The 26,268-nt window shown below is 37.1% G+C and overlaps 2 protein-coding genes across 6 annotated transcripts in view; one reads left to right on the top strand and one right to left on the bottom strand.

Annotated features, from left to right (window-relative positions):
* The window catches only part of NDUFAF5 (NADH:ubiquinone oxidoreductase complex assembly factor 5), a 79,692-nt gene that overhangs the window by 23,895 nt on the left and 29,529 nt on the right, over positions 1 to 26,268 (bottom strand). For 2 of the 5 annotated variants that reach the window (XM_058181831.1, XM_058181791.1), the window contains 2 exons: positions 18,980 to 19,139; positions 13,651 to 13,746 (listed from right to left, as the gene is read on the bottom strand). In XM_058181831.1, coding sequence (XP_058037814.1) covers positions 19,057 to 19,139 — 83 coding nt within the window. In that variant the 3' untranslated portion in view covers positions 13,651 to 13,746; positions 18,980 to 19,056. Of the gene's footprint in view, positions 1 to 9,328; positions 10,684 to 13,650; positions 13,747 to 17,532; positions 17,638 to 18,979; positions 19,140 to 22,499; positions 22,715 to 26,268 lie in introns of those variants that run through there. The other 3 variants (XM_058181822.1, XM_058181799.1, XM_058181807.1) reach the window with 3 other exon arrangements.
* The window catches only part of SEL1L2 (SEL1L2 adaptor subunit of SYVN1 ubiquitin ligase), a 54,386-nt gene that overhangs the window by 22,921 nt on the left and 5,197 nt on the right, over positions 1 to 26,268 (top strand). The window contains exons 4-19 of the mRNA XM_058181845.1: positions 6,623 to 6,701; positions 8,541 to 8,703; positions 11,898 to 11,951; positions 12,039 to 12,098; positions 12,191 to 12,272; positions 13,618 to 13,772; positions 14,385 to 14,441; positions 15,269 to 15,337; positions 15,528 to 15,605; positions 16,651 to 16,713; positions 17,285 to 17,372; positions 17,471 to 17,619; positions 19,253 to 19,418; positions 19,505 to 19,579; positions 23,328 to 23,497; positions 25,937 to 26,065. Coding sequence (XP_058037828.1) covers positions 6,623 to 6,701; positions 8,541 to 8,703; positions 11,898 to 11,951; positions 12,039 to 12,098; positions 12,191 to 12,272; positions 13,618 to 13,772; positions 14,385 to 14,441; positions 15,269 to 15,337; positions 15,528 to 15,605; positions 16,651 to 16,713; positions 17,285 to 17,372; positions 17,471 to 17,619; positions 19,253 to 19,418; positions 19,505 to 19,579; positions 23,328 to 23,497; positions 25,937 to 26,065 — 1,637 coding nt within the window. The remainder of the gene's footprint in view (positions 1 to 6,622; positions 6,702 to 8,540; positions 8,704 to 11,897; positions 11,952 to 12,038; positions 12,099 to 12,190; positions 12,273 to 13,617; positions 13,773 to 14,384; positions 14,442 to 15,268; positions 15,338 to 15,527; positions 15,606 to 16,650; positions 16,714 to 17,284; positions 17,373 to 17,470; positions 17,620 to 19,252; positions 19,419 to 19,504; positions 19,580 to 23,327; positions 23,498 to 25,936; positions 26,066 to 26,268) is intronic.

The following is a 26,268-nucleotide window of genomic DNA, read 5'->3' as shown; positions in this document are numbered from 1 at the left end:
TGTAAGACATGCAAATACAGGTAAACCTTGGTTAACGATAGAAATTAGGACCAGAATTTCTGTCACTAAGTGATGAGGTTCTAAAACAAAATATCATATGACCTCATCATTTAGCAACCACAATCTCAACATTCCTGATTGCTGCTGTTTAGCGAATCCCAGCAGTCCTTAGATTAGGACCCACCCTGATCCAAGTCATTCTCAGATTGGTTCCTCTCAGCTTCCAGCCTCAGTAATTGTAATTCTCAGTAATTCCAGCCTCATTTAATTGTTTTTATGCTGTATTTATGTGTTTTTAAGTGCCTGTTAACCGCCCTGAGTCCCTCGGGAGATAGGGCGGTATACAAATATGATTAAATAAATAAATAAATAAATAAATAAATAGTAAGGTAAGGGACTGCCTCCTCTTGAACTGCCCCCCACCTGCCTATCTCTTACACATCTCTGCCTTTTTGGTTGCCTACCTGCTATTACCACTTGCCCTCTTTGCCTCAATGAAGGAGTGCATGGTGACCATGTAGAGCTAGACCTAACTCGGCTTACATCCCACCCTGTATGGCATGCTTATTTACATCTAATTTGTAATTTCCAATTGACCTCACATGGGCCAGATAAGAATAGCCAAAGGCCTGGATATTGCCTGGAGGGTCGTAAAATACTCGGGTCCGGATCAGTGAGTAGTGCATAATCTGTTCTAAGGAATTAATGTTTATTCAAAGTTACAAAAAAGGTCATGTGTATGTGCTTCTGCCAACTTCGTTACAGGAAAGTAAGACTTAGGAATGTCAGAAGAAATAGAAAGGCAAATTGAACGCAATTAAAAACAAGAAATTTAAGAAGTGTATAATTTTTGATTAGTAAGACAAGAAAAGATAGGGTCAAGAATATGAATGGATGTTGCACCAGTGGATTAAATGCAAAAATGAGTAACTGGCAAAAAAGAAATACATTAAGATGGTCTGTATAAAGATAATAAAGGAGGATCAAATTAGAAAATGAATGCAGTATATGGAGGAAGAGTGAATGAGGCGAAAGGAAATGAAAGTGGAAGTTCAAAAAGTCAGGTTTGAACGATTTAATGCAAACTTCAAAAAAGAGTGGCAAGCAGTTCAAGAAAAGCCATGTATGAATGGCAAGGCTGTGATGGAAGTACAAATGGTACGCAAGGACACAAAGTTAGAAGTATAGTGGTTAGTGTTGGTGAAATTAAATTTAACAGTATTTCCTTTTTTTCAAAAAACCCCATTCCTTTAACTTCTTTGACCTACTGTTTCTGACTGTTTCTGTGCTTCGCATAATATTGTTTGCCTTGAGAGCAGGTAGCATGATGGCCATGTATATGTAAGATAAGCAGATATTTCACTTGGATAGGCGAAAAAGAAAAACAGCTGTAAACATATAAAATCATTTGGAAAAGTTTTGAAAACAGATCTGAATGATGATAATACAAGCAGTCATAAAAACATGGGCTGTTACTGTAAAACATTATACAGCTACTACTGTTAATTGGACACAGGCTGAGCTAGTTGCTTTAGATCACACACTCTGAAAACTTGGAAAAATGAATCTTCCATTTCACCTTCAAAACGACACAGATCTTTGTATTTATCCCCCCCCCCAAAATGTTGGTTGTTGTGCTTTGTTGTAAGAGAAGCGAATAGCGGAGACTTAAACAACTACATAAAAGCAAGCAAGGAAAAAATGTTAATAAATGTCTGCAGGGGAAAAGGTTTTGAATGTGAGAGAATGAAAGGCAACATCCAAAACTGAATAATTAGAATAATGAATGGAAAACTGGAAAAAAACCAAACCGCTACCTAGTCAAAACCTGACAGGAATTGAAGGCAGTGTGAATAGTAGCAAAAGTTGGCAAGGCTTGTGATTGATCCATTAGGAAAGAGAAGGAAAGATTGCAGCCCCAGGATATAAGCACTGGCAATCAATGTCATTTAAAAATAAAAATAAAAATCCTGAAACAGCATTATGGATTATGCAAATTGCAAAAGGAAAGAAAAGACTGTTTGATCACCTAATAAGTAGTTGTAGCAAAACTGCTGAGAGTGTGGCAAAAAATATGCATTCGAATTTGTATAATCGGTATGAATTTGATGTATAGGTAAGACCATAACATTGAAAGTGTGTTCCAGAATCAACATGGAAAGCTGTTATGGAACTTTTGAATTCTAAATAACATCTAGAACATGACATGCCAGACATCACAATAACTAAAGAAAATCACATTTTATTTATAGATGTGGCAACACCGAACGTCAATAAAATAGCTGAGAAGGAACTGGATAGATTATAAAGTATTAGGACTTACAATTGAAATGCAGAGATTATGGAATTAACCAGCGAAATGGTAGAATTGTCAGAACAGCTGAAAACAATATAATTATTCAACCTCACAACTTTCAACTTACAAAACAACAACTCTGTACATGCGTATAGTCTTGCAACAATAGCAGGATAATCCTTAGGATTTTAAATAAAGCTTGAATTGATCCTAAACCATCATTGACTCAGTATTTTCAGACGAAAGAAATTTCAGAAATTTTTCATCTGAACTGGTTGCATGTGATTATTGCTTACAAAATGGTTTAGTTTGGTCCTAGACTCCTTTCTAGCTGCTATTGGTTGTTTGAGTTCCCTTGAGTCAGTATAGACTCAAGGCAACTTCCTGGAGAAGTTTATGCTGTTATGATGTCAAATGAATTTTCAAAAGTTGTTTGCCATTGCCTTCTTCCTGAGAAAAACTGGACCAAGGTTACCCAGCTGGCTGAGGGGACTTTGGAAAAGTAGATCAATGTTTCAGTGTTATTTGGTAAAAGCCTTTCAGTTAAACAATCTAACAAAGAAGTTTAAGCAATTCACAGAGAATCCCTCTTAATTTATGGATAACACTGGACAATATGTTTTTCCAAAGTTTTGTGTCCTGAAAAACTTTTGGTGATTATGATAAACCCCTTCAAACTGTACACACATATAATTTCAGTATGACTAATATATCATGTAGGAATCTTGAGAAATATGAAATGAACTTTAATGACTTAATGTATTTAATTGCCTAATGTATTTGACATGTCACATGAGTTCAACAAGGACAAAAGTGTTTTGCTGCTCATTTTCATTTGCAGTCCATTTCTGATGCCTCTCACTGCAGTGTCCAATAACAGTCAGCCAGCATTGATGGATTACAGTTGGCCTGATAACATTTTTCTATTGTGACAATGTCCTAGGGAAAACTTTCATCTTGTTTGACACTGACTACACTTAGATTTTCAGGAAAGAAGTCCAAATGTGAAAGCAGAAAATGAATCCTCAGTGACATGTTGTGTTTCATGGTCTTGTATGCTGTAAGAAATTTGTCAACCAGCTAAATGTAGTTTGATGCTGAGAAAATTCTCAAGGATGTCCTCGAATGCATTCCAGGTGATTTTCTCTGGCCTCACTAGCAGATCTTTGAACCACTTATCATTGATGATGCATCTGATCCATGGACCTATAAAAATGCCTTCCTTAATCTTGGCCTCAGTTATAACACCTTCATCTTCATTGTTCATCGGTTTTATGCAATTTTCATCAGTCCGATTATGTGCAACAGAGGCAAAATTATTTTTGTTGCGTCAACAAGTGGTTCATGTGTCACATTTTTTCCCCCTGGAACCAAATTCTTTCAGCGTGGCCATTTATTTTTAATGTAAAAATTTAGTGTAAAAAATCTTCCACAGTTGTTCCATTTGCACATATAACATCAGTACTTGGTAGCAATAGACCTCGACTTACGACCACAATTGACCCCAAAATTTCTGTTGCTAAGTGAGACATTTAAGTGAGTTTTGCCTCATTTTACAACCTTTTTTGCCACAATTGTTAAGTGAATCCCTGCAGTTGTTAAGTTAGTAACACAGTTGTTAAGTGAAACTGGCTTTCCCATTGAGTTTGATTGTTAGAAGATTGCAAAAGATGACCATATGATCCTAGGACACTGCAACCGTCATAAATATGAGTCAGTTTCCAAATGTCTGAATTTTGATCACGTGACCATGGGGATGTTCAATGTTTCAATGGTCGTAAATGTGAAAAGTGGTCATAAGTCACTTTTTTCAGTGCCATTGTAACTTTGAACAGTCACTAAATGAACGGTTGTAAGTCAAGGACTACCTTTAAATCACCACATATATTCCAGTTATTCTTGGTGTGCTGGATTTGCTTCACTAACAGTTCCATGTTTTTATAGGTTCCTTTCATATGTGCAGCAGAGTCAACAGATACTGAAGGATGTACTTTGCCATTGTGTAAAAACAGATAATTTCTATAAAATGGTATATGATAGGTTAAATTAAAGCTTATTTTCAAGATTACAAGCCCAAAATCTGTTAAGATACATCCAAAAGTGTTCAGGAAGCTGTCAGAGGTTAGGCAGCATAACTAGTATTATGCGATAAACCCAGGAGCTATAATAGTACACAGCACACAGAGTCTTATAGTTTAAACTAACAGTGGTTTTATATACGTGAACTATACAAACATATACGTGGTTAAATATGTGTCAGCTACTGACACAATGGAGAGAACAAGAACTATCATACGCAAGGAGAGGGCTTGAGGAAGAAAGCTTGAGGAGAAGGAACACACTCAAATGGCTTCCTTTAAATAGGTAGCTTCTGACCCAGCTTCTTAAAGTGGCAGTAACTCTGCTGCCTCATTCTGTTGCATCAGATTTTGGCTGACTCAGCTTACAACTCAGTTTACAGCTGTTAACTCTTTCATGCCCTGACAGAAGCAAAATCTTTGTTGTTCAGTGTAAAGGGGGACTGGAGCTTTGTCTATTTATTCTCCAAGATTTTGTAACCTCACTCTCTTTTTTCCTCAGAATTAAACTTGATTAATGAAAATATGTGTGGATCTTACTCCTCTGATCATGTGTGACGCTTCAGAAGTTTGTCATAATATAAGGACCATGATCAGACATAAAGAGCCTGAGACCAGACAGGTCTATTATAATAATAATGCACAAATTTTAACTTCTTTTCCTAGTAAGAAATTAGGTCTGTCAGTGTCTATGGAAATTCTCAGTCATCCAGGTCATGGTTGTCCCAGAGGAGCTTTTTCCAGAAGCAACTGGACTTTCTTGTTTTTCTTTGAAGATATTTCGCTTCTCATCCAAGAAGCTTCTTCAGCTCTGACTGGATGGTGGACAATGGAAGGATTGTCCTTGCAGAGAGCTGGTCATTTTCATTCTTTTACAGAGTCACTGAGGCCACTTGGGTATTTGTCTCTGTCCTCAGGGTCACCTGAGGGTGTGGAGCCTTCTTGGAGCTGCTGAAAGGACTGTGTTGTGGAGCTGTGCTTTCTGCAGGATGTTTTCTGTAGAAAGCTTCATTATTCTGCAGATCCCTTCATTGTTGAATATGGCGCAGAGTGTTGGGGATGAATCTGTGTTGTCTGCATCCCAAACTGAAAGGCAAATGGTTCCTGGAGTCTGATTTTGGGGTGGGGATAGGGAATCCCTTCATACTTCTGCACCATTTGAAGGGTATTCATCCCAATGTGCATAGCTAAAAGTCGGTAGAGATTCTCAGTCATCCAGGTCATGGTTGTCCCAAAGGTGCTTTTTCCAGAGGCAACTAGACTTTCTCATTTTTCTTTGAAGATGTTTCGCTTCTCATCCAAGAAGCTTCTTTAGTCAGTCAGAGAGATTAGGTTAGGGTAATAGTAAATAGGTGATATACACATATTCCATCCCCTAGATCAGGGGTCCCCAACCTTGGCAACTTTAAGCCCGGTGGACTTAAACTCCCAGAATTATTTTGGGAGTTGAAGTCCTCCAGTCTTAAAGTTGCCAAGGCTGGGGACCTATGCCCTGGATTACTTCTCCTAACAAAATTGACGTTTTCGTAACTGCAGCTGCTTTATGTTTCTAACAAAAGAGAATGAAGCAAAGTTGGGGAAATTTGATCATAGCTCTTTTGGGTCATACCATTTTTGGCTGTCATAGAGTGAAAGTTAGCAGGTGCAGAGGGGGAAATAGGCCCCAGAAGAATAAGAAGAATTATCAAGCTAAATTTAGTTCACCAAGGGGGAAAAACGGAGGTCTATGCTTCTGAGAGAGCCTCTGTGATAAACAGCATTTGAAGAAGGGGACATGTATCCAAAGGAGAGGGCATGGCCACACTGTATGTGAGAAGTTGCAAAAAATGACAGCAAGTTGTAAGATTAATGAGAAATTACAGAAACCAGACAGTAGAACTGCTTCCTGTTATTACAGCTTCAGAGAATGTTAACCTCTGGGTAGGTAGATTAAAAGACTGGGGTTTTCAGGAAAAGATCTTTATAAATATTTCATGGGATTCTGCAGTGCAAGCTATCTTTTGTAAGCACAAACTGCCTTACGCTGAATGCACCACATTTGAAATATGTCTCAATTAATGTGCAAATTTTACTTGAAATCTGTATTTCAATTCCATTCTAGCGTTCATTGGAATAGATTCACTAAATACTCACAGATAGACATTCATTCAGATGTCAAACACAAAAGAGATTTCTATGATGACCAAAATGGCATTTGTTCTAAATCTGATTTTATTTTATTTTTTTCTGGTCAAATTTCTAATAAAAGAGGAGGTTGGAAAAAAGAAGAGTATTTCCCAGAGCCAGAAAATACTGAAGCATTTGAAAAATGACAAAGACAAGGAAGAGTAAGTATCCATTCATTTGTTTTGATGGCAGAGCAAACATATATCAGTAGGAAATATGGCATACCATTGATTATTAAAAGAACCATTTATTAATTCTGTGCACTCTTCACTGCATATTCCCACAAGCAAAGAGTTATTGAAATGATTGAATAATAATACATTATTTAACATTATTAAATAAATTAACTGTAATAAATTATTTTAAATAATAAATTATTTTAGTTCAGGGGAACCACACAAATCAGTGGGAAAAGATGAAAGTGTGGTCAGATTTTGAAAATCATTTAGATAAATTTCTCAAGAATGCCTATATACAACCATCATACGAATAAATCTGATACTTTGGTCAGCTGAATTAGTAGGCAGAAGAAGACCTATACCAGCCAAAATTTATGGATCGGGACAATCTGACCAAGTCCTTGTTTTGCCTTTTGATGCAGAAATCCAGTTAAAATCAAATTAAATTTGTGTTTAAAATGTGAGATGGAGAGTTAATTTCCAAACATCCACACTATTTGCAGGATTTCTAGAAATGCCTCAGTTCACGCTTCAGTGAATATAAGGGAGAAGGGAGTTTGCAATGGATGGAGAATTATTATATAGTGGCAAGGGAGAATCTAAACAATACACATGCCACCTGTTTATTCCTCTTTGGGGTAAATATCAATGATACAGAGAAATCATAGGAGGGTCATGGGACAAATTTACATTTCTAAAATAGTCTGCTTGCAAACATGTTGAATTCATATAAGTCTGTACTATATAGATATATGCACACAAAAGTAAACAAATGTTGGATAGCTGATTTCAGCTGGAGCTTTGATTAGAAGATGTACCCTAAACCAAAACAGATCCTGAGTAATTAAATACCAGAACATGTTAATTAAAGGTGAAATGTTCATAATAAGATCGCTTTGGATGCAGAGTAAAAGCTTAACCCAGCTATCAATGAATGCTAATTGACATTCTTTAATTTGAAGTAAGTGGTAGATTAATTAAGAAATATATAGAATAAGAAAGCCTCACTGATTCTAATTTACATCCTGAAGAGAGATAAAAATTGGGGGACAGAAAACTCCCTCATCTTTAAAGCAGTGATGAAATTCAGCCAGTTTTATCCGATAACGCCGGTGGTGTTATCCACCCACCTGGATGTCATCACATCCTGTTTTTGACCCACTGTGCATGTGTAGAAGAGGCACTTGTGCTCACATTTGTGAACCAGTAGCGAAGATAAGTAAATTTCACCCCTGCTTTAAAGCACCCTTCCCTTATTGCTTTTTGCCTAATATAGATGTTTCAAATATCAAATATGGGTTAGACCAGCTATCGGTGATTACAATTGAAGTTAATATAAATTAAAAAAATATATGAAGACAGAAAGTTTTTGAACAAAAAGTGCATAAATTTGCATCTATCCAATCTACATCTTTAAGAGATGGAAGTATGAGAGACAGACAGACAGGCAGGGCAAATTTCTTTTGCCTCTTAAATACAGATTTATCTAATTAACAAGAAACTAGACTAGGGACTGCTGAGATGAAGACATTTCTCTACATCTGTTTCTTGCCCTTTCCCCAGTGGTCAAAATGGCTCATTGTACACAAAGCTGACCATTGTCAAATTCTAAATGAGACAGTAAATTTTTAATTGACCCAGTTAGCATGCATCAAGAGGTAGGAACTTCACATTGCAGCTACTTTTTCATATTTATATTCATATGTATCTATATCTATATTTATCTCTATATCTATCTATCCATCCATCTATCTATCTATCTATCATCTATCGGAGAGACTAACATGACATGAAATCTGAAATGCATCTATTTTGAACCAGAAACCACCAACGTCATCTTGAGGCAGCAGAAAAACAAAGCCAAAAAGTTATGGAACGACTGGCAGCGGATATGCTCTTTGGATATAATGGTCCCCAGAATGTAAAAGCAGCTGTATCACTGTATAAGCTTTTAGCCGAAGAAGGGTCCCATAGAAGCCAGACTGTATGTGGTTCTTTAATTAACTGCAGCTTTAAATAATTACTAGTCTGTTTAAAATGAATAATGAATAATTAAAAAGGAATAAATGTATGTACATGGAACAAAGAGATCTCAACTAGGTGGTAAGTAAATAATGAATTCAGTTGACTAATTTTACAAGTGTGGTTGCGTGTATGCATAAAATATACCCACAAATTTATTGACTGATCAAAAAGTTAGGGCAAGACTTAAGCCTGAATTCTCTGAAGACAGTGTATAGTTGGAAGTCATTTCCCCAAGCTAAATGTACATTTATAAGAATGTTAAAAAAAGCCAGCTTTACATTCATCCCCCCCCAAATGATATCAGAGAAGGTGGGGTTCAATCTATGTGTGAAGATAGAGGGCTGGAGAAGGAATAAAATTCAGATTGCATAAATTTGAGAGAGATGGAGTTTGAATGGTAGCAGATCCAGGATTGGAGAAAGCTGGAAAGTAGAGTTGACTTGGAAGGCTACTATCTTACCAAAATAGTAGTCTTCCAGGTCAACTCTACTTTCCAGCTTTCTCCAATCCTGGATCTGCTACCATTCAAACTTGGTAGAGCCACTGAAGAGAGTTGTTTGACCTGCAGACAGTTGCATGATGAGAAGAGTGGAGCTTTCAATCTGGAACAATGGTTGTAGTGACAACAACTCTGTTATAGTAGTAACCATTGGTAAAGGGGGCTGTCTAGGTTTAGAGTGGCAGCAGCAATGGCCAGGCATGTTGGCTACCATTGCCATCATTGTTGGAGTTTTTGATGGAGTGTTGGCAAGGAATGGCACACAGGTGGATTAGTAGCAATTGTGTAGTAGCATTGGCAGTGGAGGAGTGCGGAGACCACTGCCAATAAGGATTTCCAGCTGGTGCCGGAATGACATTAATAATAGTGGCACTGAGAGAGCAGTAAAACATAATAGCCATTGTTGCAAGGGTTGGCAGTTAACAACAGCAAAGGAAAATTGTAGTGGAGTTATGGTCAGGTTAACAAAGGTGGAGTTTAATAAGGTTAAAGACTAGATTTAAGATCATCTGGGAATGCGCTTTCTAATAGGGTTGGAGATGGTATGAATGATTTACCAGAATACTGTCTTCCATCTGTAGGGTGATTGTAGGATATAATAGACGTTGGAAAGGGAAGCATGATTGACAGACAGACTTAGAATAACTTTATGTCACTTTGAATGTGCGCTAATTGGCATACATTAAAATGAAATTTCATTGCATACAGCTCTCAAACTAGGGTCTCCACCTCCAATATACACTGCATAAACATGACTAACTAACTAACTAAATAGAAAATTATGCATATACCCACATATATTATATGATACAGAGATGTATACATGTACATAGCGAGAGAAACAAATCTTGCAAATTTACCAGATATTGACAACCATGATGGTTGAATAGACAGATTGGACTATGGAAAGCAACATGACTGTCCTATCCAAGTGGTGTCAGGATGAGCTTGCACTGGATCTCTTCTATGAAACCCTGTCATTTAGTGGGATCCAGGAACCATGGTTCCTCTGTTATGTGCTAGCCCTGTTGAACAATATCCCCCTGAGATCTAGATGGCAGCAATCCTGTTAGTTTTCTGGAAAGCCTTGAGTCCAGCTTTTCAATCAGACATTGGGGCCAGGCTGTTAATTGAGTTCTATATGTATGGGATATTCATTATGAGAGAGCGTTTTGGGAACCTTGGTTCCATTACAATGTTTATTATATCATGTTTGTTTGTTTATTGTGAGCTATCTTGAATTGCAAAATTGAGATGGGCACCTATAAAATTTCAATAAATAAATAATCCCAGAGATTTCTGTTTAGCTTGCACTAGAACATCTGTAGGGAAGGAAAATCCACTGCCACTGTAGGTAATTGGTCCCATGGTCAAACTGTTTCTCAAACTCAGTTGGAAACTATTTCCATGTAACACATCCATGATTCCAAGTCATGAGCTCTGGAATGAGAAAAACAGGATTTTTTTTGCCCAAACTTTTGTGTTGAAAAATAAGAATTCATTTCATTGGCTTTGTGGGTGGGAAAAGATCTTATGCCTTCTACGGTACTTGTCTCACACTTTTTGTCTGTGGCAAAATAATTACTATTTGTATGATTTTCTTTAGCTTCCTCTTCATCTGCCAAAGCTATATTACTGAGCAGGTTGTCTCCTCTTTCAGATTCAACATGATATGAATTAGGACACCAGAGAAATTTAGATGAACCTGATCCCAAGTAGTGGTCAGCAAATTGCTTATTCTTTCCTTGCTCAACTTTAAAAAGGAAATGTGACCTCGTTGGCTTCCTTATGAAACCTCCTCTTTCTCCTCAAATAAGTTGCTTTTCACAGAGTAATTATCAATGAGAAATTAGCACAGATGAGCATTCATTCATTCTACTTAGAAGAGTCCAACAGGCCATTCCTTATCTTCTGCATTTATCTTAGTAGGATGCTAACCGTGGTGGCTCAGGCTGTAAGATAGCCTGTTATTAAAACACAGCAGCCTGCAATTACTGCAGGCTCGAATCCCACCAGAACCAAGGTTGACTCAGCCTTCCATCCTTTATAAGGTAGGTAAAATGAGGACCCAGATTGTTGGGGGGGGGCAATAAGTTGACTTTGTAAATATACAAATAGAATGAGACTATTGCCTTACACACTGTAAGCCGCCCTGAGTCTTCGGAGAAGGGCGGGATATAAATGTAAAAAAAAACACAAAAAAACCCCAGCTATTTAATGCCACTGCATGAAATATAGAACACTTTCTGCACAGTTGCAAATACAAATTGCTGTGTGCCCAGGATCCCTGTTAATATTATTCCTTATCAACAGGAAGACCAAGTAATCTCAATTTCAAACTTTCATGTAGTTTTCAGGACCTCAGAATTGAGGCTTGATTCATATGGTCTTTGTTATAGTAAAATCACTTGCATGGAGAAGCATTTGGTCAGAAATAATATAATAGAGCTTTTCTGTGCAAAGACTTTCTCTAAATTTCCCATAGTATGCCAATTCACTTTTTACTTGGGAATAAACCAAAGCTAATCATTGCAGGAAATTCTGATAGAACCACATCAAAGTAACTTTGTCATATTAAGATTTTAATTTAACAAATTTTGTTAATGTGTTGGTTGGTAAAAGGACTTTTTGTTATTGCTGTTTTGTTTCTATAGGCATTAGGATTCTTATCATCATATGGAATAGGAGTGGAATATAATCAGGCAAAGGTAAAAAGGAAACTTTCTGGTCCGTTAAATCTAAAATGGCATTCAAAAAATATTTTTAGCATGATTATATTTATTTTTTTTCCTTAGGCACTCGTATATTACACATTTGCTAGTATTGGAGGAAATCTTATATCTCAGATGATCATGGTTTGTAAAACATGTAGTATTTCCACTATTTCCAATTCTAAATTCCTAAATAATAAGGAAAATAATTTTGATTTTTCTTTTCTTTTTTTTAGGGTTATCGCTACTGGTTAGGAATCAATGTTCCAAAGAATTGTGAAGCAGCGTTAACTAATTATAAGAAAGTTGCAAAGTTCGGTGAGTGCTGTTGACTTAAAACATATCTACTGTGTAGTACTTTAAGACCTTTACAGAAAAAGTGGGGGCGGGGGGAGACCTCAATATAAAAGGAGGAAATTTTTCAAAAGAACATTGGGATCCATTTATTCAGAATACAAAATGGTACTTAAAGGCAGTTATAAGTGCCAAGGAAAAATGGAAAGATTTTCCCTTCTGGAAATGCTGAAACTCTGGATAATTTTGATTTAACTCCATTTTGCTTGCATGCGCTAATGGGCAAATGTTTAGGATCATAGCACCCGTTTTCCAATCATAGACCTTCCATTTTCTTTTTTAAAACATATTTTACTATTTTAAATATAATATTATATTTTCCATATTATTTTAATATTCTGCAATAAATTCAAATAAATAAGGGTGGGGGGAAGTCAACAATGCAAAATAACAGAGCAGAAAGTACATGTTAATATTTAATCATAGGTTATACATAGCACTCAATTTTTCAATAGAAGAGATTACCCTAATTTATATAATCTTTCCAGATTCAATTAAAATGTGATTCATCCCCTTGAATAATCAGTATTCAAGTTTTATCAGTCACTTTTTCCATAAAAACAATTTTTTTTTGCACATCGATTATCCAATGATTGGTTATCCAGAAATTCTCAACTTTGCAGCCAGGATATAAGAATAAAATTAATTCCTTCCTTTCTTTCTCATCTCACTATCAAGCAACTCTGGACATTTTTGTTTACTTTAAATTATGATCCTCAAAATTATGTAACTCTGGCATGTATTCTACTTTTGGTTTAGTTAAAATTCTTTGACTATTGTCTTCCAAAATGGTATCCCCTTTTAATGTCTACCACATGTTCTTTTCGGATTGCAACCCATCCAACATTTTGATGAATAACTATAGGTTATTTGCGCTAATCTAGTTGGAATTAAATGTGTGATGTAATGTCTTCCACTGCATCTTTTGTATTGAAAATGATAAAAAAAGCACCTGATTTCCAAAGTATTGTCCATTTTTTCCTCTTCCATTTGTTTTACTAAATCTGTAACAGTTGTTCATTTTCTCTGTCCCCCTAAAGCAGGGGTCTCCAATCTTGGTCCCTTTATGACTTGTGGACTTCAACTCCCAGAGTCCCTCAGTCATCAAAGCTGGCTGAGGAACTCTGGGAGTTGAAGTCCACAAGTCTTAAAGGGACCAAGGTTGGAGACTCCTGCCCTAAATTTGATTAAAATAAATTTGATTAAATAAATAAAAATAAATAAATAAAGGATGATTTTGTAGCATTTATCGCTTACAAACTACAGTAGTTGTTTTGATAATGTAAGTTATTGTTATTGTTATCAATAGTAGCTAACAAATTAGAAAAAAATGAAGACTTACCAGTTGAAAGAGTGAGACTGATGGAAAGGCCAGAATATCTGAGTATTAATGAAGAATTCTTGGACTGGGATTTATATCAGTTCCTTAAGTTTTTGGCTGAAAGAGGAAACACACGAATACAGGTAAGAGAATTGTCCTAAACTTCTTCCTTGGCTTGTTTCACATAAGAATTGATCCACTTTCTGAATTCACAAAATACAAGTACTCTAATGGTCTGGGTTTCCACAATACACTAAGATAGATAGATAGATAGATAGATAGATAGATAGATAGATAGATAGATAGATAGATAGATAGATAGATAGATAGACAGACAGACAGACAGACAGACAGACAGAAAGACATAACAATAACAACAGTAATAATAACAAATGCATACAAAGCCAGTATTAAGAAGACAGCAACAGACAGTAAGTGCTGACTATGCAAAGAAGCTTAAGAAACAGTGCCCACTTAGTTACTGTATTTTTCGGACTATAAGACTCACTCCCCCCCCCTCAAAAAAAAGTGGGTGGAAATGTTTGTGTGTCTTATAGAGCAAATGTTGCCGAAGTGGACTATATAAAGCCCTTCAAACTTTACAAGGTAATGATCCATGAAGAGATTACTTAGTATAATTGCAGACTATAATTGCTATGGAGATTCTATATTTCCATATAGTTCTCCCAGGTCTTATTCTTTTGCCATTATGTATAGTTCATTCACTTTGCATACCAACAATTCATTTTTCCCAGATATATCTTGGACAGCTGCATCTTATGGGAAGAAAAGGACTAGAAAAAGATCATGCGGTCTGTATATTCAGATTTCAGGGATGAATGCTGTTCCATTAACATTCATTAATATGCCCATTCTCAATTTTCAATATGTTTAAAAGCACCCTGTTTTAATCCCAATATCCTAATGTTAGGTTAAAACTCCAAGAATTCCCATCTAAAGGCTATCCTGGCTAAACATTTTTAATGGGTGGTAGTTGGAATGCAGCAAACATGTAAACAGATTCTTTTAAGGTTCTGTTCCCTTTTGAAATTCTTGTATGTTCCAAATGCAGTTGAAAAGGTTGATGCTAATTTTTTTTCAAATGAAGTAATAGCAATGTGAGAAATGATGGCAATGTGGGAACTTCAACAGCATTATCTGAGAAGAATAAACCTTGGCTTCTCTTTTATATCCCACCTCAGATTTAAGTACTACAGTAGGAAACTTCGGGCTTTTATTTTCCCTCTCATATTTCAAGCTGAATTTTTCAAAAGGAATCGGGAATCCCTAAAATTGGGAGAGAGGAAAAAAAAAACTCAGAACCGACCCCCAACTCTCTTAACATCACAAACAGATCCAGGTGCATTAGCAGCATCTGAAACCACTGAATTATTATCAGTTTTAGAATCAGTGTGGAATTGCAGTACTTTTTGATGAATAATTAAAAACTACTTATATTCAAATCCATTTCAATTAAAAACTACTGCCAGAGAAGATACATTGTTTCCAAGAACTTTTTTTTTTACTTTTTCTTTTAATTTCTCTTTGTATGTGAAAGTAATTTTAAAAAATCTAAAAGCTCAAATTAGAAAGGACATTGTTATAGACGTGCTAACTTTTCCTTGCTGTGTTTCATCAGAAAGCTTTCTACTACTTCCTAAAAGCAGCAAACGCAGGCAATGCATATGGGATGGCATTCATTGGAAAGGTACATATTTTGTTTCCTGAGATCAGTTTGGGGTCATATTATTTTCTATTCCTTCCTATAAATAAAACTAGGTCAGCTACAAAATACAGAAAAGAAAAAAAAAAGGAACAGTGCATAACAGTTTCTTTGGGAATTTTCGCTAAGGAATTATATATCCATCAGCTAAACTGTGTTCTTTTAATATATGCAGATGTATTTAAAAGGAAGTACTGTTGTGACTCAGAGTAATATTACGGCTTTGAAGTTCTTCACCATGGCAGCAGATAAGGTAATGTACTAATTTTTAAATTTTTTGCTTGGACTGCATGGATTTCAAGGAACTTGCAAAAATGCTCATTTAATTTAGCTAGGGAGTCTTGCAAGAAAGAAGGAGAAATATGAAAGTGTATGTGAATGTAGCACTTTACACTGACACCGCGAGCATAGAGTTGAACTTATATAATACCATACCAATAATCCTATTGGACATACATAACGTATATGGATAAAAATAATACTGAGATTAAATCTGATGGTATTGGGCCAGAAATGGATGGTGTAAAAGGAAAATATTTTATATAACCTACGGTGGGCAAAAATTAATTGAAAGCCTATATGGAAGAATTTGTAAGAAAGATAATAAAGGTTCATGTCAGAAGGAAACATGGTTTTAAGAAGGTCACAGGTAGCTAAAGGAATTGGAACAATGTAAAAGTTGAGGAGTTAGAAAACATCAATCATTCCTGCTTTTTAAGTGACAGAGGTCTTTGTCGTGGGACACCCTGTCATAGCTGTTTCTTTCTTTTTTTATGGAGGAGGTTAGGAAAATAGACAGGACGTGGAACTTTGATTTTAGTTTTTTAAGGGCCTTTTCAATCCCTCTTGCTTCTCCTGCAGTTATTAGTTACGTGCTTCCTGTTATAATAAACATAGCAAATGTTACAGCATGGGTATTACCTCAGAGGCAAGTGGAGACAAACAATAAAACAAGCGTTGTGACATCATAGAGCAAACTCTGCCACTCTTATATATGCATGTGCTTTATTACATTGCAATGCATACAGGAAAGGAGCAAATTCTTTGTATCCTGACCCTCAAGATTGGTTGGCTGCCTTTTTATTGGACTGTGGTCTTAGTCATGGACCTTCTGTATAGAGTTTGTACTTTGGACATTACCACCTCTTCACTGCCACAACAGGGGGAGGTTCCAGCTCATATTAATCAAGGCAAATATTATGGAAGGTAGAACTATGAATAATCACTTAGTACTTCTGTCAGATTTATTGATGAAGATTATCCTATGTCTAAATGGGGCTATCTCTCCTATTATTTAGGGTAATTCTGTTGGACTCTGGGGGCTTGGTATCCTTTATTTAAAAGGTAGAGGCGTCCCACTGGTAAGTCTTAATTTCATTACGCCTCTTTCCCGTGGTGGGTTTTAAATTTTTTTACTACTGGTTCTGTGGGTGTGGTTTGGTGAGCATGGCATGGCTTGGTGGGTGTAGCAGGGGAAGGATACTGTAAAATCTCCATTCCCACCCCACTCCTGGGGGAAGGATACTGCAAAATCCCCATTTCCTCCAATCAGCTGGGACTTGGGAGGCAGAGAATAGATGGGGGCGGGGCCAGTCAGAATTCTTACTACCGGTTCTCCGAACTACTCAAAATTTCCACTACCGGTTCTCCAGAACTGGTCAGAACTTTCTGAAACCCACCTCTGCCTCTTTTGTATCCTACATTTTAATGAGTAAAATCACGGGGAAATGTTCAGTCTAATGTAGGGTAACATCCCATAAGAGTTCAAAAACAGTTAACACGTGCAGACTTTGAATATAAGACTGAATCCTGTTATACTCAATTTTCTAATAATTTAGCATTAAATAGTTTTTGAGGCATTGATAGAGCAATACAAAACAAGAGAAGAGTTAGAACTCTACTGTGAATCATCAAAGCTTATTTACTTTTCAGAATTACACTGAAGCTTTTCAGTATTTTCAAAAAGCAGCAGAGAAAGGATATGACAATGCCCAATTTCAGCTAGGAGTCATGTATTATGGTAAGTCCTAAATCCCTCCTTCCTTCCCTCCCTCCCTCGCTCCTTCCCCCCCCCCTCCTACTGAAAACCCAATACTCCCAAATTAAACTTTGTTTCAGATGGTTTAGGAGTGAGGAAAGATTTTAAACTTGCCTTCAAATATTTTTACTTGGCATTTGACAATGGCCATCTTCTTGCAATGTACTATTTGGCTCAGATGTATGCTGAAGGAACGGGAGTGTTTAAATCCTGTCAGAATGCCGTTGAAGTAAGTAGCAGCAACCATCTGCTTAAGATAACCATAATGTCCTTACAGGTAATAGAATCAACAGCTGTTGTCATATTATCCTCTTACTGTCCTGTAATCAGTTGTTATTGGGGGGAACCGATCTCACCCACATACAACTATTTGAATACAACATCATACAACAAAATCAGATTATTGTAACAGGATCCAAATAGCTGGAAGCTGCTTTGGGATGTAGGGAGAATCCTTCTTTCCAAATTTAGCCCTGAAATGTTCTGCCTTGAATTGTTCTACGGTGTTTAATGCAATGTTCAGGGACAGGAATACTAAACACTACAGCAATCAGGGTAAGCATATTTACACTGTGTATCTATGCATCTGCATTGGGAAATAAGGTGACTTCCAACTTACACAAATTCCCTTTATAGGTGTGACTATAGGAAGGGACATCTATTTTTAATCTGCTTCCTTTATCTTCTCCATAATTCTCACGGCAGGGTGGGTGGGTGGGTGGATTGGGAAGGCTTTACTACTGGATTGAAATATTACTTGAGGGAAAATGTACTGGCTGTACTTGTAGGTTTTTTTTTTAAGAGTAACATTCAGTTTATGCGGTGACATATTTTTTTCCCTCTCCTGAGAACAGGTAATGGTTGTTCACTGACTACCTGGAAGATGACTCTTCCTTTTTAAAGCCACTATGGTGTCATTCTGCTTAAGTTGTATACTTATGTATTGTTTGGTTTTGGGGGCTTAGTTGTATTTAATTTCCATTGATCTGTGATAGTCATAATTTATTCAATGCTATATCACATAATAGTTTTAGTATTTTTTTAAAAAATAGACTAATATAAAACTAAGTATAGCAATAGCACTTAAGACTTATACACTGCTTCTTAGTGTTTTAAAGCCCTCTCTAAGCAGTTTACAGAGTCAGTATTTTGCCCCTGGCTCCTCATTTTACCGACCTTGGAAGGATGGAAGGCTGAGTCAATCTTGAGCTGGTGAGAATCGAACTGCTGGCAGTCAGCAGAATTAGGCTGCAATACTGCACTCTTACCCCTGCACCACCATGGCTCGGTATCATAAGCAAGCCTTTGTGAACTTTAGTTTTTCAGTGCTGTGTAGTGATTAGAAGGCTAATCTTGGATCAGAATGTAATAGTATGTTCAAATGAACTTGGGAGAACCTCTGCCTAGATAATGATCTGATAAACAAAATCCGAATGTGAAGTAGAGATGGCATGGAGAAACCATCTCAGAAGGGACCCTCTCTAGTTTTTGAAAGAGTAAACATGAGGAAGAGGAGGGATGCTTTCAGATTTTCCAGATTCTATTTCTGTAACCTTACAATAAAGGTAATGTTAATATCCTATACTCACGGTTGGTTCTTCTTGCCTGAACTACCTTGAAGGGCTGACACAGAGATACCTTCACTCGAATCTACACTTCCAGTGTATCACTTCCAATAGATCATCACTCTTGTTTTCAGTGTAACCATTTGCAAAGCGGGGTGTATACCATTTATTCGATCTCGGGTCCCTGCAAGAAAGGTAGGAAATAAACACGAGATTTGTTAATCAAGACAGGAGAGACCAGATACTCCAAGCATTATTTGCTGGGTTTTTTAAAATAGCTTTCTTTGTGCTCCTCAGCTTTATAAAACTGTATGTGAGCTAGGAGGATGGTCAGAAATGTTCCGGACAGCATACTTTGCTTACCAGACTGGTAATATAGATTCATCTCTTGTCCAATATGCCTATCTAGCTGAAATGGGCTATGAAGAAGCTCAGATTAATTCAGTTTACATCATGGAATCTGGTAAGGGAAAATCCTATTATGCTCATTCTTGCATTTTGCATTAGATGGACTGCCTTAAGATATGTGACGCCACAATTTTGTTACAGAAAAAGTTAAACTTCTACATAGAAATCAAGTGTATCCATTGGCTCTTCTCTTATTGAAGCAAGCTGCAAGTCAAGGTATGAACATAGTTAAAAACTATAGCCTTTTATTAACATAATTTCCTCTCTTTGTTCTTTTAAAGCTAAGTAGCAAGAAATGATTACAGAGTACAGAATAACAGAATTGGAAGGGACCTTGGAGGTCTTCTAGTCTAACCCCCTGCTCAGGGAGGAAACCCTATACCATTTCAGACAAATGGTTGTCCAATTTCTTCTTAAAAACTTCCAGTGAACATTCACAACTTTTGGAGGCAAGTTGTTCCACCGATTAATTGTTCTAACTGTCAGGAAATTCCTCCTTAGTTCTAGGTTGCTACTCTCCTTGATTAGTTTCTGTCCATTGCTTGTTGTCTTCAGGCGCCTTGGAGAATAGCTTGACTCCTTCTTCTTTGTGGCAGCTCCTGTGATATTGGAACGCTGCTATCATGTCACCCCTAGATCTTTTTTCATCAAAGTAGACATACCCAATTCCAGCAACCATTCTTTATGTTTTAGCCTCCAGTCCCCTATTCATCTTTTTCACTCTTATGCTATTATGTTAAGCCATCCCAAAGAAACATGTAGTATTTTGGATACAGAAAATGCAGACAACACTAAAATATTATTAAGATGGCATTTTCTTGGACACTCATTTTATGTTAAAACTCTTATATTTTTATTTGTTTGTTTCAGTTTTGAGTCTGCCCAACTCTGTAGTAGTCTAGGCTGCTTTCAAATAAAAATTAAATGAAAACAAAATACAGCAAGAAGAAAAAGAAGACAATATAAAACAAACAACAACCATATGCCTGTTTGGGGTTTGTTCCTTGTTTTTGTTTGGCCTATTTTCGTGATTATAACCATTTTAACAAACAGTTGAAATCAGTTTAGGGAGAAAAAAACCCAGTATCAGTCAATTTTCACTTAATGACTTTCTTATTGCCTCCCATTTTATTTTTAGTACGGAGATGGTAGTCTTAAATGCTTTAAATTGCTTTACTTTATTGTTATTTCAATCATGCAAGTCATTTCATTCTATCAGAAAGAAAGAATGCTTTGTTTGTTAGAGAAAGTTATTTATTCAGTTCCTTGATCTGCCTCTTAAACTTCTTTGTGAGTGTTCAGAGCACAGAAATAAATTTATGGAAGAATGAAGATTTAGCTATGTACCGTATTTTTCGGAGTATAAGATACACTTTAGTTTTTGGGGAGGAAAATAAAAAAAAACTGATTGGCAGGTGGATTGGCCTCCCAGAATACCCCCAACCAGCTGCTCCAGAGGTGAATTTTAGCAATAGGTTCCTTGGTTGTGAGCTCTGTGCCTTGCTTTTTTTTCTGCCTCTGAAACTCCATTTCAGAAAAAAAACTTTTTTCTGCCTATGCCTCTGAAAAAAGCATCTGAAGCTCTGTTTGGGAGCTTCTTTTCTGAAGCTCTGCTTGGAGCTTTTTTCCTGAAGCTCCATTTGGGGCTTTTTTTCTGAAGCTCCGTTTCTGATGGTTTTTTCAGCCTCTGAAACCTCAGTTGGAGAAGCTGGGCGGGGCTACATTCGGAGTATAAGATGCACCAGATTTTCACCCTCTTTTTTGGGAGAAAAAGGTGCGTCTTATACTCCGAAAAATATGGTACCTTTAATTCCCGCTCAAGCACAGAAACTATAGTATGTCTCTTCCTTTTTGGTGCCCTGATGGTGACTATATTTTATAGAAGTTAAACAGACAAGTGCTATCAATCTTCCACACTGTCTTAGATTTAATTTATGCCAGCCTGCTTGGAAGAAAGAGATGGCAAAGTACTTCTACATTATTGCCAAGAGATTTCATGGTTATTTCCATGTAATCAAGAGATGTCCAACTCATAGCAAGGAACCTGTTACATTTCTATTACCAGAGAGAGAGAGAGACTCAAATTTCATTTTTTTCCCTAATGGACTAGAAAATTTTACCAATGTTCTCTGCTTAATAGGCTTTATATTAATAACATTGCTTTAGAGTTTGATCATAAAATAGAGCAATGCTTGATGATAACAATTGAATCATTTATCTTTATAAAATAGATAAAATCCCCTCTCCATTCAATGTAGATTCTATGAATTGCAAGTGGTAAAAGATGGTCTCTTTTGCTTCAAAATTTTTAGCAAGGGGTTCTCTGCCAGTTGCTGGGTGGGCGTGGCCATGGTAGGCATGGCCTAGTCGCAGTGGTGGGATTCAAATAATTTAACAACTGGTTCTCTGCCCTAATGATTTCTTCCAACCACCAGTTCACCAAACTGCTCAGAAAGTTAACAACCAGTTCTCCCGAAGTGGTGCGAACTGGCTGAATCCCACCACTGCCTAGTCGGCCTCTTGCACCATAGGAGGGGATTTTTGCCCTCCCCAGGTTCCAGAGGCTTTCCTCGAGTCTCTGGGAGGGTGAAAATGGTCTCCCCAAACTTCCGGTAGACCTGTTTTTCACCTATCCCATGCGCCCTGCACTTACCTGCATCCAATATGGGCCACATGGAGACTCCTAGGAGGGGTGGGGTGGTGAAGCCAGCCAGGAGTGGAATTTGAGGGTTCTCTGAACTGCACAGAATATTAGCTAGAGGTTCTCCCGAATCCCTGTGAACCCTCAGCAGCCCACCCGTTTTTGCATAAATTAGTTGAATTCTGCCAATTACTGATCAAAACTATCATATAGATTACAATAGTTGGACTATGAAATAGTTTATTTTTCATGTGACAAATTCTGTTGAAAGTTTACAAGATTAATAGAATTTAATCACTCTGCTGTAAGTTTGCTTTGAAAGCCTAACGTTTTGAGAAATCAAATAAGATTGTTGAGGATTTTATGGATTTAAATGGAATTGAATTTTATACATGGAGAGACAATAAGTCAATTCTACTCCCTATCAGAAGGTCCATTTTGATAAGAAAATGTTAAGATTATAAGATCAGCCGGAAACCTTAAGCAGGTTCTCACTTTCTGATTCAGAGGCCTCCTTGTTGGTGCATGGAGGAAATCCTCTTCCTGAGTTGCTTCCAAGCCGTGAAATACACTTATAGTCAGGAAATAGACTCAGTCCCACTTTTTGTCTCTTTACATGAGCTTTTAAGGATAATTATGGAGATATTCACGGTTTTATATTTCAAGTGTTTGCTTTATGTATTTTATTGTCTTTAGCTGTCTTCAAATCCCTGTAGATAGAATGGAAGAATATAAATAATTTAAAATACCCATGTGGGACATATGTTTGCATTTCCCCAAGATTCTTCAAAAGACAGTGGAAAAAATGTCATCATTTCAAGACTATAGACAATGTGCAGATACAAAATAAAACCATCATCATCACTATCACCACCACCACCACCATCTTCTTCTTTTTCTTCATCATCTTTATCCCTTCTGTTTTCGTAGGTTTTCACGGGTATAGGTATGTAGGTCTTGGCGTATTTGGGTCTTTTCCCCTGTAAGGAAAATGTTTTGACAAGGTCTCACTCGTCATCTTCAGGCTGATGCTTACAGCTTCATGCTTTGCTCACACAAGCACAAAGCCATAAGCACCAGCCTGAAGATGACGAGTGAGACCTCGTTGAAACGTCGCCAAGATACTCTCAACCTTACATGTGAAGAGACCCGAATACACCAAGACCTACCTACCTACCTACATACATACCTACATACCTAAGCCATGCCCAGGCTCCGAGCTGTCGGGGTCACCAATCAGTCCCCATTGGCTAACCTGTTACCATGTCTATTCCAATTCATGAATCTTTATATACTGACATCTTCCATGTATTTGGTTTCCAGGCAATGCATTTGCCAGAGTTAAAATTGGAGATTATTACTTCTATGGCTTTGGAACAACAAAAGATTATGTTTCAGCAGTAACTTATTATGCTCTTGCTGCAAATCAACTCAGCGCTGAAGCCATGTTCAATCTGGCATACATGCATGAGCATGGTTTAGGGGTTCCTCAGGTAAAGTAGCCTATCATTAAGATTGTTTCAAACACTAAGGTTAATATTTATTGTAAATATTCCAGTTAAATAATGCAAAACAAAACAATTTTAGTGCAATATGATGCACTTTAATCAGTTGAGAACCAACTGGCTATTTTTGTAAGTTAAAATGTTAACAATAACTTCTTGACTATAGAAAATATAAAGCATTAAGAAATAAGTGTACCATGACATTTCCAAGTTCAGTTATAGAATACAAATTAGTAGATTGTAGAGTGCAAATTAGTTTTCTTTTGTCATGAAGAACTGAAAATTCAAAAAAAGCCTTCCCCCACTAATGTATTGAACTCTGATCTCCATCATTTTCAGCCACTGCTTTTTGACCATGTTAGCTGGGAATTATGGAAACTATGGACCAATAGATCCAGTATTTTGGAAGAGCGCTAGTTGAGAAAAGGTTTAAGATAAGCCTACAACATTTTGCAGCCTACTCCAGAAGTGAATAGACATCATATCCAGACTTGGACAAGTTATTTTAGACCATTCCTGGAACGACAGTGGAGTCACTTACAATTCAAGGCTTTTTCATGATGTCTAAAATGTGTTGCCTAAGTATAGTGTTTCATTCTGTGTAGAAGCATTTTTTCCCCCTTCCAGACAGGAATTACTATTTTGTGTCCTAAGAGGGTAAAGAAAGGACTTTAGAATTGGGAAAGCCATCACACAAATGAGAACCTCAATTGTAGGGCTTTGGCTCTTGATAGAATAGGATAGGATAGGATACGATAGGATAGGATAGGATAGGATACGATAGGATAGGATAGGTCCTTTATTGGCCAAGTGTGATTGGACACACAAGGAATCTGTCTTAGGTGTATATGTGCTCAGTATACATGAGGAGAATAAAATACATTCATCAAGAATAAAAAGATACACTTAGTGATAGTCAAGGTTACTAATAAGCTATGAAACTGTACTAGGATACAAATAAAAACAATATAATTGAAAGATACAAGCAACATGGTTATAGTAATAAGTGGGAAGAGATAGATACTAGTAAGGAAGAGAAGAATAATAGTAATACAGTCTTGGTAAATTATTTGACAGTGTTGTGGGAATTAGTTGTTAAGCAGAGTGATGGCATTCAGGAAAAAACTGTCCTTGAGTTTAGTTGTTTTGGTGTGCAGTGCCCTATAGCAGCAATCACCAACTGGTGGTTTCTGGACCACTGGTGGTCCGTGAGAAAATTTTGGTGGTTCACAGAAAAATTATTTGCATTTTTTATATTGCACTGAACCAGGGGACCTCAAACTACAGCCCCTGGGATGGATACATGCAATGAATGTTTGTGTTGCTGCAGAGAGTCCCCCCCCTTTGGGGTCTTTTTGTGTGGGTCGGAGAGGGACAGAAATTCCAACCTGGGGTCTGCTTCGGCCTCCTGGTGCAGGGCTTTGAGTGAAGGCTGGAGGGAAGTGCCGCTGGCAGCAAAGAGCCAGTTCCAGTGGGACTGCCTCATGGCCTGGAACTGGCTGACCATCTCAGCCCGCTGAGTCTCCAGGCACCAGTACTTGGCCTTGCACTCCCGCAGATCTTCCCTCTGCTTGGAAAGCCTATGCTCATAGTCCTCAGTGAGGTACTTCTGGTGAGCCTCCTTCTCGATCAGATTCAATTTGAACTGAGCTGTTTTGCAACTCTTTCTTGTGGTGGCTGCTTAGTTCCAACAACTGCTTCCTGTTGGAGCCCTAAGGAGCCTGGGTGGGGAGGCAAGGAGTGGCTGGAGGGGAGGGGTGAGTAGAGGCTGGTGAGGTGCCCCTCGACGTGAGTGACGTCAAGCTGGCCATGCCCACCCAGTCACAAGACCACTTAGCCAGGCCCACCCAGGCAGTCATTAGGCAGATCATATTAGTGGTCCGCGGGATTTAAAATTATGAATTTAGTGGTCCCTGAGGTTCAAAAGGTTGATGACCACTGCCCTATAGCGTCTTTTTGAGAGTAGAAGTTAAACCAGTTATGTCCAGGATGTGAAGGTCACTCAATGAAACGCAGGTTGGTAGCAATTGTTTTTTCTGCAGTTCTAATTATCCTTTGAAATCTGTGTTTGTCTTGTTTGGTTGCAGAGCCAAACCAAACAGTTATGGAGGTGCAGATGACAGATTTAATAATTATATTATAATTAAATAATATAATAATATATATTTATTATTATTATTATCATTATTATTAACAATAATATAATATAATTAAATAATAAATAAATTAATTAAATAATGATTTCTTTATCCAAGCCATGTCTAGAAAATGCTAGAATCCAAAAAGCTCTACAATTATGTTCTTTCTAGAAAATGCATGCATATGTCTATATAGAAGTAAAACCTGACTAAGATTAGTTGCAGTTTCCAGTCGCTGTATTTTACCAAAGCAATTTGTTATTTTTAGAACTTTTTTTTTTATGTTTAGGATATACATTTAGCTAGAAGATGGTATGACTTGGCAGCTGAAACCACCCCAGATGCTGTCATGCCAGTGTTCCTAGCGTATGTAAAACTCGAGACTATGCATGTGCTTACATATCTGCCACTTCTCAATGTAAGTCTGGTTTATATAAACTGTAACATTCTAATAATGTTAACTGTATGATTGTTGGATCAAAACTCCAGAGAAATACTGGATTTAGCTATTTATTTTTTAATATAGATTTTGATGTCATTTAGTGACTGTCCAGATCTTGAACTACTACGTAGACGTGCCCAGGTCTAGTAGTCTTAGCTGTTCCAGAATACTTTGCTGTT

Source organism: Ahaetulla prasina, chromosome 1, assembly GCF_028640845.1.
Source record: "Ahaetulla prasina isolate Xishuangbanna chromosome 1, ASM2864084v1, whole genome shotgun sequence".
Taxonomy (NCBI): Eukaryota; Metazoa; Chordata; class Lepidosauria; order Squamata; family Colubridae; genus Ahaetulla; species Ahaetulla prasina.
This window is presented reverse-complemented; position numbering and strand designations above follow the sequence as displayed.